Source organism: Neovison vison, chromosome 7 (genome assembly GCF_020171115.1).
Source record: "Neovison vison isolate M4711 chromosome 7, ASM_NN_V1, whole genome shotgun sequence".
Lineage (NCBI taxonomy): Eukaryota > Metazoa > Chordata > Mammalia > Carnivora > Mustelidae > Neogale > Neogale vison.
The window spans coordinates 107,508,140-107,525,300 of record NC_058097.1 but is presented as its reverse complement, the minus strand read 5'-3'; the positions used below and the strand labels follow the sequence as shown (position 1 = coordinate 107,525,300).

The 17,161-nt window shown below is 53.7% G+C and overlaps 1 protein-coding gene across 1 annotated transcript in view; it reads left to right on the top strand.

Moving 5' to 3' along the window:
- DSCAML1 (DS cell adhesion molecule like 1) overlaps positions 1-17,161 on the top strand; it is a 339,836-nt gene that overhangs the window by 226,194 nt on the left and 96,481 nt on the right. The window contains exons 4-5 of the mRNA XM_044257920.1: positions 11,595-11,741; positions 16,667-16,945. Of these exons, the coding sequence (XP_044113855.1) occupies positions 11,595-11,741; positions 16,667-16,945 (426 nt within the window). The remainder of the gene's footprint in view (positions 1-11,594; positions 11,742-16,666; positions 16,946-17,161) is intronic.

Below are 17,161 nucleotides of genomic sequence, written 5' to 3'. Positions count from 1 at the left end.
GACGAGGCCCTACCCGGGATCAAAGGCCCATTCCCCGGGACAGCTTCCCACCCACGCCCCCCCTGCACGATGCCTCCTCTGCTCCTGGTATCAGACACCCACTAAGGGGTCTTGGCTGGGTCTCTCTGCACCCCTCCTGCTCTCAATGTCTACACCCAGCCTGTACTCAATGACCTTCAGGACCAGCTGGCCTCTGTCCTCCTCCCCATTCCTACCCAGAAGCCCTCCCTGCAGTGTCTTCACACAGCAGGATCCAGTTCTAGAATCGTAATGCTGGAAGGGCCCGCAGGGAACAGCATGTCTGGACTAGGGGTGTGTTTGTTTTCTAGGGTGTCCACGACAAAATGACCAGAGTGGCAGGTCCGGTTTCTCCTGAGTCCTCTCCTCTTACCAACGGCTCCCCTGTCGCTGTGTCCTCACAGAGTCTTCCTTCTGTGTGCCCATAGCCCTGGCATCTCTTCCTCCTCCCACAAGGACACCAGTCCTGGTGGATCCATGCCCCACCCCTATGATCTCTTTTAGCCTTAACTACCTCTTTAAAGGCCCCGTCTCCTAAAAGAGTCACATTGGGGATCAAGACTTCACATAGGAACTTTATGGGGACACAATTCAGCCTATGACAGGGAGGCACTAGAACTTAGAACCAGCCAGCACCCAGAGCTGGGATTTGAATCCACATTCCTGACTCAATACCCTGTGCTATCCACTGTGTTGCAAATCTCTCTTGGGGTCCTGGTTGCAGGCCTTACAGTCCTGGGGGTCCAGAGTCCAGGGAATAAGAGGAGCCAAAATGGGCCTCGGCTTCCCTGGGGCTTTTGAAACCCAGGATAGCAGTTTCCGCCAGGGTCTCACCATCAGCAGGACAGAAAGGAGTAAGGCCCAGCAAGGTTGGCCCTAAATAGCGTTCCGCAGGCTGCCCTGGTGCCGGATCCCCAGGCAGGGCTGATTCTACCCCCCCAGAAGCATCAGCTACCCCCACCCACCCTGCCCCATGGGGCAGCCTGCTTGGGAGGGAAGAGCCGCCTTACCCGCGGGTGAGCTGTCTCGTGCATCTCCGCGCAGCCGGCTGACCGCATTGTTTCTGTAAAACTGTGCTGGATAGAGCTGTAACTAGTAACCTGTATCGATCGCAATTACTCTTGTGGGATCGGGATGCCCCCGGGGGCCGATAGAGACACTTCAAGGCTTTGGCATCCTGAGGCTGCCCCGAAAGCAAACTCGCACGGACACAGGCCAAGTATCTCTTCTTTCCCAAGAGAGACTGAATGATTTTTCGGATCCCGACCAAATCCTGGACTCTACAAATCTCGGTCCGTTTCTTCCCACCTCTCTGTCCCCAGCTCCTTACCCTATTGCGTTCTGTGGCTTCCTTGCGGGGGTGAGGGGTGCGAGCCAAGCAAAAGACCCCCCCCTCAGTTTCCGGTTTTCTTGCTTTAGGGACCCCTCGGAGTCCAGGAGCCGAGAAACCTCTCCCGGGAAGTTTTCCTACGGCCAGGATTCATTCATTCAGCACAATACGCACAAAGATACCTGGGTCCCCATACATGTCTTAATCACGCCTGCCCTGTGTGTTTACACACTTTGTACTGTGGAAACAACCCCCTTACCCCCGCAGGACGTATAGTACAGGACATGTCACGGCCGCTTTCACAGACATTATCTCCTGGACACTGCAGGAGATTCTTGTGAGATGAGCAAACCAGGGCTGTTAGGACCCCCAGTTGGGGGGTGAGACAACAAATGCCCAGAGAGGTTAAGGGATTTTCCCAAAGCCACACAGTTGGTAGGACACAGGTCTCAAGCCTCGCATTTTGGACGGCAAGCAGATGCTTCCCCTAAGCTGCCGGCCCCTTCTCTACCAGCTCTGCCCCAGCAGCTTGGGTCAGAGCACCCAGCAGTGCACACGTGGCTGCACATGCACCCTGTTCCCTCTCAGACCCACACAGCCACCTGCCCGTGGCCCTGCCTTCCTGACAACACATGCCATTCGGTCGCGGCAGGCTTTGCTGCCTCTATGTGAGGCCTCCCGGAACAGATGACTGCCTACTACTTCTGACAGCTCGCGTCACCGCACGGGGGCCTCCCAAGGGAGGTGGCTCATCCGCTCTGTCCATCCAGTGCCTTCTGGTGCCGGCTTCAGGGCCTCCCTCCCCTTCCTGCTCACCCCCCACACTGGCCATGGCTAGGGAGAGGGACACCACGTCCAGAAGAAGCCAGGGGCCCAACCGCTGCCTGGAAGGGTCAGCCAAGTGCACGTCACCTGGGAGAGGTTGGCCAGGGCGCCCTCCAGAATGCAGCTCATGCTCTCCTGGCAGCTGGTTTTGGGGACAGCAGCTCGGGGTTGGTACCGGAGAGCCCGGGGGAGCCCCGGCTCTTCCTCTCACTAGATGCGTGACTCGAACTGGTCCCCACCTGAGCCATGGTCTCCTCCTCTGTACAACAAAAGCGCAGGTGCCACCTGGGCCAGTGATGGCACTTCATGGGGGGACCCATGTGGGAGAGCTGGGCACCTGAGGTTACCCCGATTCAGGCACCTTGGGGTGTCTTGCTTGCTGAGTTTATAAAACCATTGAAGACACTTCGCCAGCGGGACCCAGATCAGTCTCCCAGCCCAGGCAGACTCTGCCCACCAAGGGTGTCTAAAGGGGACAAAGAGAGAAAGTGTCTGGCTATCGGTTCCCACACACGGGTCTTCTTCCTCAAAGGCCCCAGCCATGGAAACCTCTAGCGTCGGCAGGTGGAGTTTGCCCACAGCGGCTCAGTCCCCCTCCTCTGTCCCCAGAGGGGCAGACCACCACTCCACCTCCCCCGCGGCGTGGCATGGTCCGGTCTCAGAGTTGGGCCCAGGACATGTGGTTCCGTCCCGGGACGCCTGTTGTCAGGGGGTCCCTCCTCCGGTCGAGTGCATTTGCACTCCCGTCCGCTACGGGAGAGATAGTTCCCTGGTTAGGGAAGGACGGGGGAAGGCCAGCCTCAGGCACACTGGACAGAGACTGTCCCTGTTTCTCCTTCTCCCTGGGCGGGCTGTCCCAGGTCTCCACATGCTTGAGTAGCTCCTGAGAAGGGTGAGGTCACTCCCTGCGGGGCCACCCTCTGAAGAGGAGTCAGACATGGCTTATACTCCAGAACCCCCGGCCAGGTCGCTCATTGTCTCCTTCCCTTTTGTTCGCGCCACACCATCCTCCACACGTCCCAGCCTGGACCCCACTGAGCTGGGGAGCCAAGACAAGCGTTAAGCATTGGCTTAAGGGAGGGGGGTAGGCAGTGGGCCAAACCGTTATGGTATATCAGCAGGGGTTCTGGGGGGGAGAGACCCCAGAGCACGGGGGACCTCGGGACAGGACTCCAGCCTGGAGAACCTGTTGTCTCCCTTGGCTGGAGGTGCCTCCGCTCCTGCCCGGATTCCTCCGTTCGCCGCATGTGCGCTGAACATCTTCTATGTGCCAGCCGTGTTCTGGAGCTGGGTTACTAAAATAACTCCTTGCTGTCAGCGAGAAGCACCACGTGCTCTGAAGACAAACAGGCAGGGTAAGGAATTGGGCAGGGACACGGAGCACAGTCTAATTTTGAGAGAGGGGTCAGGCAAGGCCTTTGCAACGAGATGGTGTCTGAGCTGAGATCTGAACGGGGCCGGGAGTGAGTCAAGGAAAAAGCATTTTGGGCCCAGAAGGAGGACAGAAGCAAAAGTCCTGGGGTGGAAAGGAGCCTACAGACACAGATTTGCAAACCGCTGTAGGAGCTGATCTCCAAGGGGGTCTTGCAGCTCCGCTGTCCTTTCAATTAAGAATTTACAAATTTAGGGGCACGTGGGTGGCTCCATTGGTTAAGCACCCAACTCTTGATTTGGGCTCAGATTATGATCTCAGGGTCATGGGATCGAGCCCTGCATGGAGCTCAAGTTGGGCATGGAGCCTTCTTGAAATTCTTTCTTTCCTCTCTCTCTGCCCCCTCCCCTTGCTTCCTCTCTCTCTCTCTCTCTCTCAAAAAAAAAAAAAAAAAAAATATATATATATATATATATATATATATATATATTTCTAGGAAAAAAGGGACCTTAAAGATGATCCAATTTCTTTCTCTTACTCAGTATTTAAATCCTCTATGCAATATCTCAGCCAAGCGTTTCTTCAGTCTCTACTTAAATACCCCTGGTGACAGGAAACTCACTACTTCCTGAAAACACTCATTCTAATTCTTTATAATCTTGACTTAAAAATTTTTCTTATTTTAATCACAGTAGAATCCATATAACATAAAATTTGCCATCTTAATTATTTTTAAGGCTTAAGTTTTTATTTCAGTAGCATTTCGGCTCCGTCTTGAGTTCAGAAATGTTTAAGTGCAGCTTTATCTCGCAAACCTGGAGCTCCGTACCCATGGAAAACTACTTCCCATTTCCCCTTCCCCAGCCCCTGCCACCCAACATTCCACTTTCTGTCTCTACAAAGCTGACTGCTCTAGGTACCTCCTATCAGCGGAATCAGACCATATTTGTCTTTTTGTGACCGCTTATTTCCCTGAGCAGAATGTCCTCAGGGTTCACCCACACCGTCATCTGTGTCAGAATGCCCTTCCCTTTGAACGCTGAGCAACATTCCATCATGTGTCTAAACCACCTTTCCTGGTCCACTCGTCCATCAGCGGACACTTGGGTTGTTTCCACCTTTCACTAGTGTGACTGATGCCATGAACAGGTGAACAAAGTCCTTTTTAAGAACCTGCTTTTAATTTTTCCAGGTACACACCCAGAAGTGGAATTGTTAGGTCACGGAGTAATTCCATTTTTATTAATTTAAGGAACCTCCATCCTGTTTAACTTTGACTTTGGAAAGCTCAAACATAATTATTTTCAAAAGTGATTGGATATAGCAGACACAGTGGTTAGCAGTGGCAAGAGGTTTGCCAGACGAAACGCTCAGTACTGGGGGTGCGCTAATCTGGGAAGGCTTCTTGGAGGAGGTAAAATTAGAGCTGGTATCTGACTTTGCCGTGTTGCTGTTTCATCAAGAGCAACGTGCCATGGAGGTTCCTCAAAATGTTGAAAATAGAACTGCCCTATGACCCAGCAATTGCACTACTGGGAATTTACCCTAAAGATACAAACGTAGTGATCCAAAGGGGCACGTGCACCCGAATGTTTATAGCAGCAATGTCCACAATAGCCAAACTATGGAAAGAACCTAGATGTCCATCAACAGATGAATGGATCAAGAAGATGTGGTATATATACACAATGGAATACTATGCAGCCATCAAAAGAAACGAAATCTTGCCATTTGCGACAACATGGATGGAACTAGAGCGTATCATGCTTAGCGAAATAAGTCAAGTGGAGAAAGACAACTATCATATGATCTCCCTGATATGAGGGAGTGGTGATGCAACATGGGGGCTTAAGTGGGTAGGAGAAGAATCCATGAAACAAGATGGGATAGGGAGGGAGACAAACCATAAGTGACTCTTAATCTCACGAAACAAACTGTGGGTTGCTTGGGGGAGGGGGGTTGGGAGAAGGGGGGTAGGGTTATGGACATTGGGGAGGGTATGTGCTTTTGGGTAAATTGGAAGGGGAGATGAACCATGAGAGACTATGGACTCTGAAAAACAATCTGAGGGGTTTGAAGTGGCGGGGGGGTGGGAGGTTGGGGTACCAGGTGGTGGGTATTATAGAGGGCACAGCTTGCATGGAGCACTGGGTGTGGTGAAAAAATAATGAATACTGTTTTTCTGAAAATAAATTGGAAAAAAAAAAAAAAAGAGCAACGTGCCAATAAAACTACCTTCACGTTTCGGGGAGTGTCATTCTTCGTTCTAGAAATACTTATTTCTAGAGCACCTACTTTGCAATCAGCCCTGCTTTCACACTGAGTGAAATGAGAGACTACTGGAGGGCTTTGAGGAAAGGAGCCACATAATCTGACTCCGGTTTTAAAGCCTCACTCGGGCTGTAGTTTGGGAACAGATGGGGGAAGGACAGGGGCCAAAGCAGGGAGCCAGGCAGGAGGCTGCTGTCCCTGCTGTATTTGGTCATTTCTGTTCCCTTGCTTTAGGGGCTGGGAGTGGGATCCGTGGAGCCCATACCTTCCTGCAAACCCTCAGCTCCTTCTTCCTCTTCTGCCCAGCACCCTCTCCCCACCAAACAGACCCTCCCGCCTGCCTCTGAGCGCAGAGAGAAGCCAAGCCTCTGCAGAGGGCAGCCCCCACCACCCCCCCCGCCACTTGCAGCCCCCTGGAGCTGCCAGGACCTCCAAGATTTCTAGTGTTCCTCCCTCCTGCAGCTCTGGGGAGTCTCTGAGGCCCAGCTGTTTGACCTTTTAGAAAAAGACCAAGAAGATGCTGTTGGTTCACCTCGCCGCTGTGTGCGGGACCTCTGCGTTACCGAGGGCAGGCAGCCCCTTTCTTTATGGCCAAGCTCCTGATGGGGAAGGAAGGGGAGAATTTGCAGGAAGCCCGGCCACAGGGACCGAGCGCCCCTCATCTCCTTGAGGTGGGGTCACTTGGATGGAGGGTGATGGAACCCCGCCAGTGTGCCGAGGCCTCTCACAAGCCGCGTTTCATCTGGCTCTCCCAATTTCTCCGTGACGTAAGGTCTATTTATTATCTCTGTTTTCCTGAAGGGGAAACGGGACTCAGAAGCTGAGCGCCATCAGAGAGACGTTGGTTGTCAGAGGGAAGGGGCCTCGTGAGTTTCTCTTACCCCACGGCTCTCTGCCCTGCCTGCATGTTTCGGGACCTGAAAAGATTTCTGCAAAGACCAATTTCTTCAGAGACCACACCCCCAGAGATTCTGAGTTTAATTTTAAAAGCTGCTGAGATGATGCTAATGTCCAAGCAGGGTGGGAAACACACATGAACCCCACCTCTTGTGCAGGAGGGACAAGTGAGGGCCTGGGAGACTCCTGGACCCCCCTGCGGTCACCTGGTGTCTGTTTCCCAGGGCTGTCGTAACAAGTTACCACAAACCCAATGGCTTAATGCAGCAGAGATTTACCATGTCATGGTTCTAGAAGCCAGAAGCCCCAGGTCAGGGTGCTCGCATGGCGTGCTCACTGTCCTGGCTCTAGAGGGGAATCTTCCTGGCCTCTTGCATAGCTTCTGGGGTGGCTGGCAATCCCACATGTATTGCCTTACAAATGCATCACCCCAATTTCTGCGCCTGTCTTCACATGGCCTTCTCTCTGTGCTCATGTGCCTGTGTCCAAATCTCCCCGTTCTTAGAAGAGGACCAGTCACACTGGATTTAGAACCCACACCAATCCAATATGACCTCATCTGAACTTGATTATGTTTGTGAAGATCTTGTTTCCAATGAGTTCCCGTTCACAAGCCCTGGGTGGGCATTCATTTTGGGAGATACTTTTGAACTCAGTGCACAGTCCATCGTTAGTGGCAGTGCCAGGACGCCGATCCAGCCTCCTAAATCCAGTCCTGGGCTTGGACCCTCTTTATCCTCCTCTTCTCACTAATGGCCTCCATCAGGTCTCCCCACCCCTCGCCAGCCCCCAAGATAACACCTTTCCTGGTGGAAGAACATTGTCTTCTAACCATGGAATCCCAAAAGGCAGAGACCAGGTCCAAGACCTCTCCATGGAGCATAGTCCAGGACCTAGGGATGCTCCACAGAGACTTGATAAACCAAACTGAATTGAATGTATGAGTGCTCTCTTACATTATAAGCTATAAGGTAGTGAGGACCCCACTGACAGAAGCAACCAAGCAGAGGCTGCTGACCTTATGTCCCTATGAGAAGGGCCGCCATTCTAGGAGAGTCAGTCTAGCACAGAGCTTTGGAAGAGCATGGGAAGTGGACTGATCGTCTGGACTCTGCCATTTATTAGCTGTGTGACTGTGGCTAGGTTATGTAACCTCTCTGTGCTTTGCTTACTAAAAACAATAGTATCCATTTCAAAAGTGTTATGGGAATTAATTGCATAAGATAATGTTTATGAAAGCCTTGCCCTGACATGTAATAGGTGCTCAATAAATACTGAGCTTACAAAAGGAGAGGCCCGCTCCAGATCACCAGGAAGAAGGATGGTAAAGCAGGGGTGGAGAATCTGTAGTAATAGTAAAAAGAAAAAAGGAACCACACACTGTGCCTCCCTGGTCACAGGCAAATTCACAGGCAATGCTGCAGCTTTTGGCAGGTGATAGTCCAGCAGCATCAAAGCAGTCCACACTGAAACACAGATCCCTATCCCAGACTTAGAGCCTAAGGGAAAGTGACCTCCTGGCAGTCGCCCATGGCGACACTGCTGGAATTTGGGGTGGAACGGTATTGATGACCAAAGATGTCTCCTGGCCCCTGGCCACCTCAAGCCGTTAGTACCTCCCAGTCTTGGTATCTACGCAACATGATCCCAGACCCGCATTTCCATATGGCCTCAGGACGGGGGCTGGACATGGAGGTTGTGGCTGCCACTCCCCCTCCTCCAGCCGGACCCAGCCTTCCCTGAGAAGAAGGAACCAGGATGAGGGATAACTGCTCCTCTACCCATTCCAGGGAAGGCCGTTCCCATTTGGGGTGTGGAGCAGGGGCTGCCCGACTGCCAGGCCACACCATCAGAGCCAGCCCTGGAGGCCAGCTGTTCTGTGGATCCCTGGCCCCTCCGAACCCCCCACCAGCTGGCTGTGCCACCCCCATCCCACACCGTGTGCCACTCACTCCGCCGGCCTCTTGCTGCTCCCTTCCCCAGCAGGGCCCATCATCTGATTCTCATCAAACATGCACAACTGATGTTGCACAAGTCCCCCCCAGAGGGGATTAACATAATACCCCTGATTTCTCCTTCCCCTCTCTCTTCCCCTCTCTTGAGCGAGCAAGCGCTGTGCCTCCCCCTGGCTGCGGCCCGCCTTTGTTTCACGAGGAGCGATATACTGTGTCTGGAAATGTTACTGCAATTAAATATGCACAAGAAGGGGGGAAGGGAGGGGGGAAATGAGGACAATGAAGGATGTGAAACATCAGACGCAGCAGCTGCTTGTTGCCATAGAAACCCTAGCTCCCCACCACCATCCCCGCAGCACCCCTTCCCAGCTTAAAATTCCAGTAGGACCAAGTGCACCGTCGTCCCGGGGTGCTGGGGGCCGCGGGATCACAGGGTCCAAGCTGCTGGGGCTGGAGCACCTGTAGGCTGCTGAGGTGGATTTGGGGGTCTCTCCCCCCACAAACACACACCTCCGACCAGACACTTCTGATTGGCAGTAACACCCTCCAGTAGTTCTGCATTCCAGTCCCAGTTACATAATAAATCACGGGAGAGCTTCCGCATTTGACTTTGGGATGTCACAACATGGAGACAAAACGGCACATTCAGAGTCTGGTGGGGAAGCCAGGCTTTCTCTGTGCTTCCCCCGGGTCCTCTCCGACGGCTGGCAGCAGGGCTGGGCTCCCTCCCGCTTCCTTCTCGTGTCTCACCCACCGCACTGAGTGGGGGTCTGCAAGGTGCGGTCTGGGTGCTGGAGAGGGCGTGGTGGGGGTCCAGAGGACAGGCAGGCTGCCAGATGGCCCAGTGTTCTTCCAGGGGGGTGGCCCCAACAATCTGCCACTCGGTGGGGAACCATGTGACATCCCAGACCTAGTCCCACACGGTCAGGTGTCCAAGGGTGGAGAGAAGGCAGTGGTCGGACCAGGCCTTAGCTGAGTATGAGCTGAGTGGGACGTATGGTGTAATGGGGCTGCCTCCCACTCCAGCGCATCCCCTGAGAAAAGCGAACAGTCTTGGGCCGGGCGTGGTAGTCGCACTCTATCCTGTGCTCTATCAAGGCTGATAGTTAGGTACCCCCCCCGGCACCTAGTAGGTCTAATCCTATACAAAGGAGGATGGGAGATACGGAGGGGAAATTCAGAGATCAATAGATAAACCAACATTCATTAAGAAACAAGAGATCATCCATTTTGAAGAAGTTCCTTGAGACCATATTAAATAAATATTAAAGATAAAGCTTCGCCTGATGAAAAGTCAAAGGGCATGACAGCTCCTTTCCAGTTGGTGAGGGAGGTGTCAGTGACACAGGTTCGGGCTAGTTCCCTAGGGCTCCAGGGAATAGAACCAGGACCCGTGGAGAGAGCCACCAGGAGACCAGTTGTGACCAAGGAAGATGTCTCCAAAAGTCAGAGCTATCTACTCCAGAGTGGACCACTGAGCGAGGTAGTGAGTTCCCCAAACCCAGAGACATTCAAAGGAAGGCTGGAGAACATTTGTCAATGATGCGGTCAGGCACCTTCAGCTTTCAACCCTACAATTCTATAGCATTCCTTGTCACCAAGTGTCATTAGGCGAGATCCTAGTCCCCTGGTGCAGAGGCTGGTGCTCCGGGGTGGTGGGACACCACAGGATGTTTCTGAGAGCCAATGTTCAGAGCTCTCGTCATTGGTTGAGGGGATCATCAGCCCCCAGGTGGGAGGAAGTAGACCTCTAAATAATAGGAGTTGAAGGACATGGGGCCACCCAAAGTGTTTCCTTATGAGAGCCTGGCATTCGAATGTTAGCAGGTCCCTCCAGTGGAGTCGGCATGACCCTCTCCCCTATAGCTCCTTTTTAAAAACACTGTACGGTCTTGATTCCAGTGCCCACTTCTGGTGGAAATGGCAGCCTAGGGTCTTTTATGCCTGTCTGGGGAAGCAGCCTCGTCCCCAGAGAGCAGGCAGAGGGACCCAAAGTCAGCATCTCACTCTCAGTCTGGCTGGACCTTGGGTGGGAGGGCGCTGTCTTGGGCTTCGGGCATCTGAAGCTGAACGCAATCCCCGCCCCAGCTGGCAAGTCCATATTCTCCCCTTTTAAAGTGAGCCCTGACTAGGCTCAAGTTCAGGGTTTGCCTTGGGACCTCAGACAAGGAAATCCACTCCACCGCTAAGTGGCGTCAGATGTCATAATCCACAAAATGGGTGTCCTGTCCCCTGTCCTAACGGCTTCCCTGCCGAGTCCTGACAATAAGACCGTGGAAGGACCTTGAAGAGTAAAGCACAGCATCTGTGCCTTTGCCTCGCACAGAATGAGCGTTCAAGAACTGAGTGGTGAATGAGTGTTGTAACCCTGGCTCTCCCCGTCCCCACTGAGGTAGCCTCAGCAACTGTTCGCTGACTGAATGGATGACAGAAACTCAGAGAAACGGGTTTAGGCTTGTCCTGGGCTCCATACGTGGGGAAAGCTGGGATCCAGAAGGCCTGAGTTTTGTTCTGCTTGTTGGTCGTGTGACTGACGATGGAGAGGACACCTCAGATGCCTGTAAGAACAGATGAGTATGGAATGTGAAGGAACTTTCAAACTCTTGCCCAGAATTAGGAAAGATGAGGACTTGCTGTACGCCAGATACTTCATTATTATTTCAGTCCTGTGATGCATTATTTGCACCCCCTTATGTGGGTAAGGCTCAGAGACGTTAATTGACTTTCCCAAGGTCACACAGCTATTAAGTGGACATGTCAGATTGGAACCCAGATCTTGGCTGACTCTAAAGCCCACCATCCTTCTGTAAAAGTCTGAAACCTCTACATCTAAAGTTCTGGGAGGAAGGCAGCTGCCGGCCCGAGTGGCTTCTATTGGCGTGCCCTGCCAGGGGAGTAATGGAGTATGTCTTGATTGTGTCTCCAGAAAACAGGTTTTTTATTACTCACCACGGCGGGCTGTACATCTCTGACGTGCAGAAGGAGGACGCCCTCTCTACCTACCGCTGCATCACCAAGCACAAGTATAGTGGGGAGACCCGGCAGAGCAATGGGGCCCGCCTCTCCGTGACAGGTAGGCAAGAGGGCTGTGGAGGGCACCAGCCCACCCTGGGGATGGCCATGTCCATGCCACGGATCTGGGACACTGCTGTGTACTTAGGTCATCAGGGGACTCAGAGAAGGAGATTAAAGAACAAAAATACAGGGCCCAGCAGGGCAGAACATGTCTAGTGTGGTTTGGAGTGCCCTTCATATAAGAACCTCAGAGTCTACACCTAAGCAAGCTACCTCTCCTGGAGAATTGATAATGAAGGTGAATGCAATCCATCTTCTCTTTCCCCTTTTTGCCTTTGCTGCCAGGAAGCTCATGAGTATAACCTGATGTTCAAACATAGTAATGATGAGGTTAGATTAGATAGGATTTTGGAGGATTTTGTTCCTTCATGCCTCTAAGTATTTTTTAAGATTCTATTTGCCCTGTTTATGAGCCCATGTGTTTCTTCTATTATAGATTGAGAGTAGGCAGGATATAATCCATAAACAACAATATTTATAAACTAAAGAAAAGATTCTATTTCTGGAATGATTATCCCTTTTTTAAAGGGATAGAAGCTAAAGTTTATTGAGTCCCCTGCATGCCAGATCTTATCTATTAGGCACCAAAATATTCTCGTGAGGGGTACGCTGTTCTGTTTTACAGGTGAGAAAAACCAGATCTTAGAGAAGCCAAGCAACTTGCCCCAACTGTTTAACCAGTGGGAGGCAAAGCCAGGACGTTCCCTCTGCAGCCAGGGTACCATCCCTCTTTGCAAGGAAGGGGTCATTTGAGCACCCGCACATGCCCCAGTCACAGAGTAAAGGAGGGCACAGGGTCCCCCTCAAGGAGCAGTGCCTTTCTGGAAACAGTGCTTTTTCAAACTCTTGACAGCAATCCACAGATAGACATTTTTATCATAACCTGTGCAAGGCACACTGATCGCTCCTACCACATGCATTTAAATGAACTCTGCTATTTCCTATTCTATCGTATCCAATTTTGATTTATCTAAATGCTGGTCGCAACTCACCAAATGGATTTCATAAGTTCCTAACCGTTTGTGACCTACAATTTGAATATCTCTGCTGTTGAGGAGGTGGGATTGGAGTGGCTTGTGGAAGGAGGGTGAACCGATAACATGGTCGTTTCGGAGACCAGATTCACCCAATTGTGCAACCTGTCAGGGCCTCTGGAAAAGTAGCCTAACTAGAGGACCGACCGACTAGAGGGTTCCATCTCACTCTGACCGTCTGGGGTTTGGGGAGGATGACGCTGACCCTCAGAGTATCTCTGTCCAGACCCTTTCTCATTTGCCTAGCCCATTTGAGGAGCAGGAGACAAGAGGGTAGGGCTCTCTGATCCCTCTTTGTGTCTCCAGCACCGGACCCTGTGCCTAGCACATAGTAGGTGCTAAGTAAAGATTTGTGGACCTAACCAATGCCAAGGGAAACTGCTGGTAGCTGCACTGAGGGCCTCTCTCTTTGTGGCCAGACTTTGGAATCTGCAGCCCAATTCCCCAATGTGTTAGAGTGGTTCCTTTGGAAGTACTGGGACTTGTTTGCATGCTGCTTTGCATCTCATTTGCATGCTTCTCATAAAACAGGGGAATGGTGCAGAAATCCCCCCTTCCTGCCAACCTGCTTCTTTCTCCTGCACAAATATTTAGTCCCTTCATCCTGCCAACCTAACCTCCACTTTTACTGGGGGAGTAGACAGGTGTCTCTCAAAAAAGACACCCTTTAAACCCGAAGGTGTGCCAACCCTGATCTCCTCCTGGTCTCCATTCCTCACCAGCTGTGGGGAGAAGGGGGGTTGGGGCAAGAAGAGAATGAGAGAAGCTGTCAGAGATAAAGCCCAAATGAGAGACAGAAGAAAAGACAGGGAGGCCCCCCGGGCAGACAGAAGGGGAGAGGCGCAGGCACAGAGAGACAGAGGACAGGGAGAAAACAGAACAGAAGAAAACCTGCCCAGAGGGACAAAGGCAGAACGGGAGCTGAAAGGAGCAGGAGGGACCTGGAAGGAAGGGAACAGAGGGAGCCAAGGGGACGGGGTCCCGGCGGTGACATGGCCCTGATGTGATGTGGCGTGACAAGGCATCTGCAAGCTGCTTGTCTCGGCAAACGTGCAAGTGATACTGGAGGAAGGCAGTGCAGAGGGGGTGCGAGGGGGGCACGTCGGGGAGCTCAGGCCTCAGCCTCCAGCCCCATGTGCCACACATCCACTCTGGCTTGAGGAGGGTGCTCAGTCAGTCCTGAACTAGAGAGGCTGGTCACGGTTTCTGCTGCGGAGGTTCGCTGTCTAGTGACCAGCACCCCTGAGAGCCCCCAGGCCGGCAGGAGTGGCTGGACTACCCAGGGAAGGGTGGCCTCATCTCCCCAGGCTCCAAGGCAAAAGGAGGGAGTGAAAGGGTCCACGTGACAGTGTGTCCTCCACGGTCATTTAGTGAGGGCAGCAACCACACCCGTGGGTTCCTCAGTCCTCACAGTGTTCCAGAAAGCAAGAGGGCGGGAAGGAAGATGGGCACAGGATAAAGGACTCTGAATCCAGCCCAAGGTGCCGGCTTAGCCTCACCCCTCACGAGCTGTGCCAGGCGGCAGAGAATAAGGAGAGTCCCAGACCTCAGGCTCCTCATCTGTAAAATGGGAGCAACCCCCGCCCCAGCTTGTTGTGAGAAACGGGGACCAGATGGGCAAAGCTTAGCGCGGTGTCTGCCACGTGGGGAGCACCCAGGAGACGAGCTGCCGTGTCGTGGTGGCTGTCTTGTTCCTGTGCTGTTGCTGCATCATTGTTTCTACTGCTTTCCAAAGAGCGTCTGTTGCGGAGGGGGAGGAAAGCGACTTTTCTCTTTCTGTGTGGTCCACGGTGAAGGAGGCAGTTGCAAGAACGGTCTGAGCTCCCTAAAATCCAACCCCCAAACAGCCATTCTGGACATGTAGGTCCTTCGTAGAATTTATCGAGAGCTTCCATGACTATGAACTCCATGCAGTACGCATTATCGTCTGCCTTTATAAAGATGAGACCAGTGACCAGAGAGGCTGGCCGAGGAGTCCAGGGCTCTCCAGCTCATGGGGTTGTGGGGGGGCGGGGGGCTAAGCCACGTGCAGAAGCTGTGTTCAGGGCACCTTTCTGGGGCAGCATGGCTCATCCGATTGGAGGAGGTCCCAGCAGCCTCCCCAGGGTGCCCCGAATGCCCCTGGAGATTTCTCGGGGCTCAGCCATCTGGCTCCCCCAGCCCCACGCCAGCCCTGGCAGCGCCCGATCCCCCGGGGCTGTCGCCGGTACACGCCGCAGCATTTTACTTCTGCTCCGGAGTAATGAAAGAGGCTTCTTTCCCTCAGAATTTAATTTCACGCCTGAGACTCGGTGATTAATTCCCTCCCCCCCGCCCCTTCTTCCACCGCCCCGTCGGCCCCTCCGCTTGTAAATTCTGCGGTGTGCCACGGAATTTGTGTATTTTGCATCAATTAAGTGTCACATTGAGTAATTCTTCCCTGGCACTGGGTTTGTTTATCCCGACCATCCCCACAGGGTTGCGTGGGGAAGAGGCCATCGAAGCGGCTGGGGAGGGAGGGCGGGGGCAGAGCGGCACGGAGATTTTGCTCAGCCAAGCTCTCGGACACGCGTCTTGCCTTGTTGCCTACAACAGCCTTACGAGACACGGAGGCAGCGCCAGGACCCCGGCCCCTGCGCGTGACCCTCAGGCTCTGAGCCAGGATGAGACTCTCCCAAGGTCACACAGTTTCCCCATGGCCGGGGCGGACCCGCACCTGGCTCTCCTGATTCTCAGCCCAGCCTCCTTCTGAAGAGCCACGGAAGGTGGGGAGGGAGTAGAGCCTTCTAGAAAGTCTCTCCCCACCAGCACGCAAGAATTCCCCACCCAACCCTTCTCTGAGGGAGATGAGCTGAGGACGGGAGACATTTGCCATTAGTCAAGGAGGGTCCGGAGGGGATGCCTGCCGCTCCTTCCATTCATTGTTGAAATGACCTCAGTATTAGATCACTCCAGTTACTGAACAAGGGTGGGCGAGACCTGATTTGTGATCTCGGCTCTGCAGTGTGATCCTGGACGGGTCACTGCACCCCTCTGGTCTCTGACCCTCCTCTGTCTGTGGCCACCAAGACCCCTGAGCCAGCTCAATGAGTCCAGGAGCCCCCAGTCAGCCTCCCCCGGAGGTCAGGGGTTCAGCAGCCACAGGCCTGGTCTGTGTAGACACAGGAGATCCACTCACAGAATCCCACCAGCCAGGGGCCTGGGACAGCCACAGGTCAGGGCCATGGGGCCTGCAGTCATGGCTCTCTCTTGCTTGGGAGTATAAAATGGAGAATTATTCAGGATGGAAGGTGTGTGTGGTTTGCAGAAGGCTTAACTTCTGAATTCTTCTGGACACAGATGGAAAAGCATGGCTCTCTCTAGTTGGCTAGGATCTCAGATGGGAGGAGACAGGACAGGACAGGACAGCTCGTTCCCCCAACCCTGAGGGGCACCCCCAGGCCAGTCCGAGGCCCAGACCAAGGCTTACCAGAATCGCAGATTCGAAAAGTCATGACTCTCGTGTCACAGGGTATTCCTTCTCCCCAGTCAGGGCCAGGCTCCAGGCACCGTGTCTGTGAAGGGAGCTCTCACACACTCTCTCCCTCTCCGCACCTCTCTCTGTCTCCCTTGTTGCATCTGTCTGTCTGTCTCTCTGCTCACACTATCCTCTTCCCACCTCCCCCAAGCCCCTGCTTCTCAGTCATGGCTCTCAGGGCCTCTATCTGGCCTGAGTAGGAGAGTTTGGGCCAGAGTCTGGGACCCAGGAGACACCACAAGCCGTCCCACACTGGGCGTTGTTCATGCTGGGTACTGGTGGGCAGCAGGTGCCTATTCTGGTGCTTGCCTCTCTGCTCCCCCCACCCCTCACCCCTGCACCTGCTTCATCCTGCTTGGGCCGGCCAGGGCACTGATGCTTTCTGCCTTCCAGACCCTGCCGAGTCGATCCCCACCATCCTGGACGGCTTCCACTCCCAGGAAGTGTGGGCGGGCCACACCGTGGAGCTGCCCTGCACGGCCTCTGGCTACCCCGTGCCTGCCATCCGCTGGCTCAAGGACGGCCGGCCCCTCCCGGCTGACAGCCGCTGGACCAAGCGCATCACGGGGCTCACCATCAGTGGCCTGCGGACGGAGGACAGCGGCACCTATATTTGTGAGGTCACCAACACCTTCGGCTCTGCAGAGGCTACGGGCACCCTCACGGTCATCGGTGAGTGGGGAACCCCTTTGCCATGCCTAGGAACCTTTGAGAGCACTACGGTATGACAGGGAGGGGCGGCACCTGCCTCTGGCCAGCCCCAGGGGAGAATCCCCTGGCTGGGGAAGGCAGCAGGACATCCCAGGAAATGCTCTGGGTTTGAAATCAGAGGATCTGTTCCTTTGTTCTGGCGTTATCAGATAAAAACCGACTTTGGGCAAATCACAT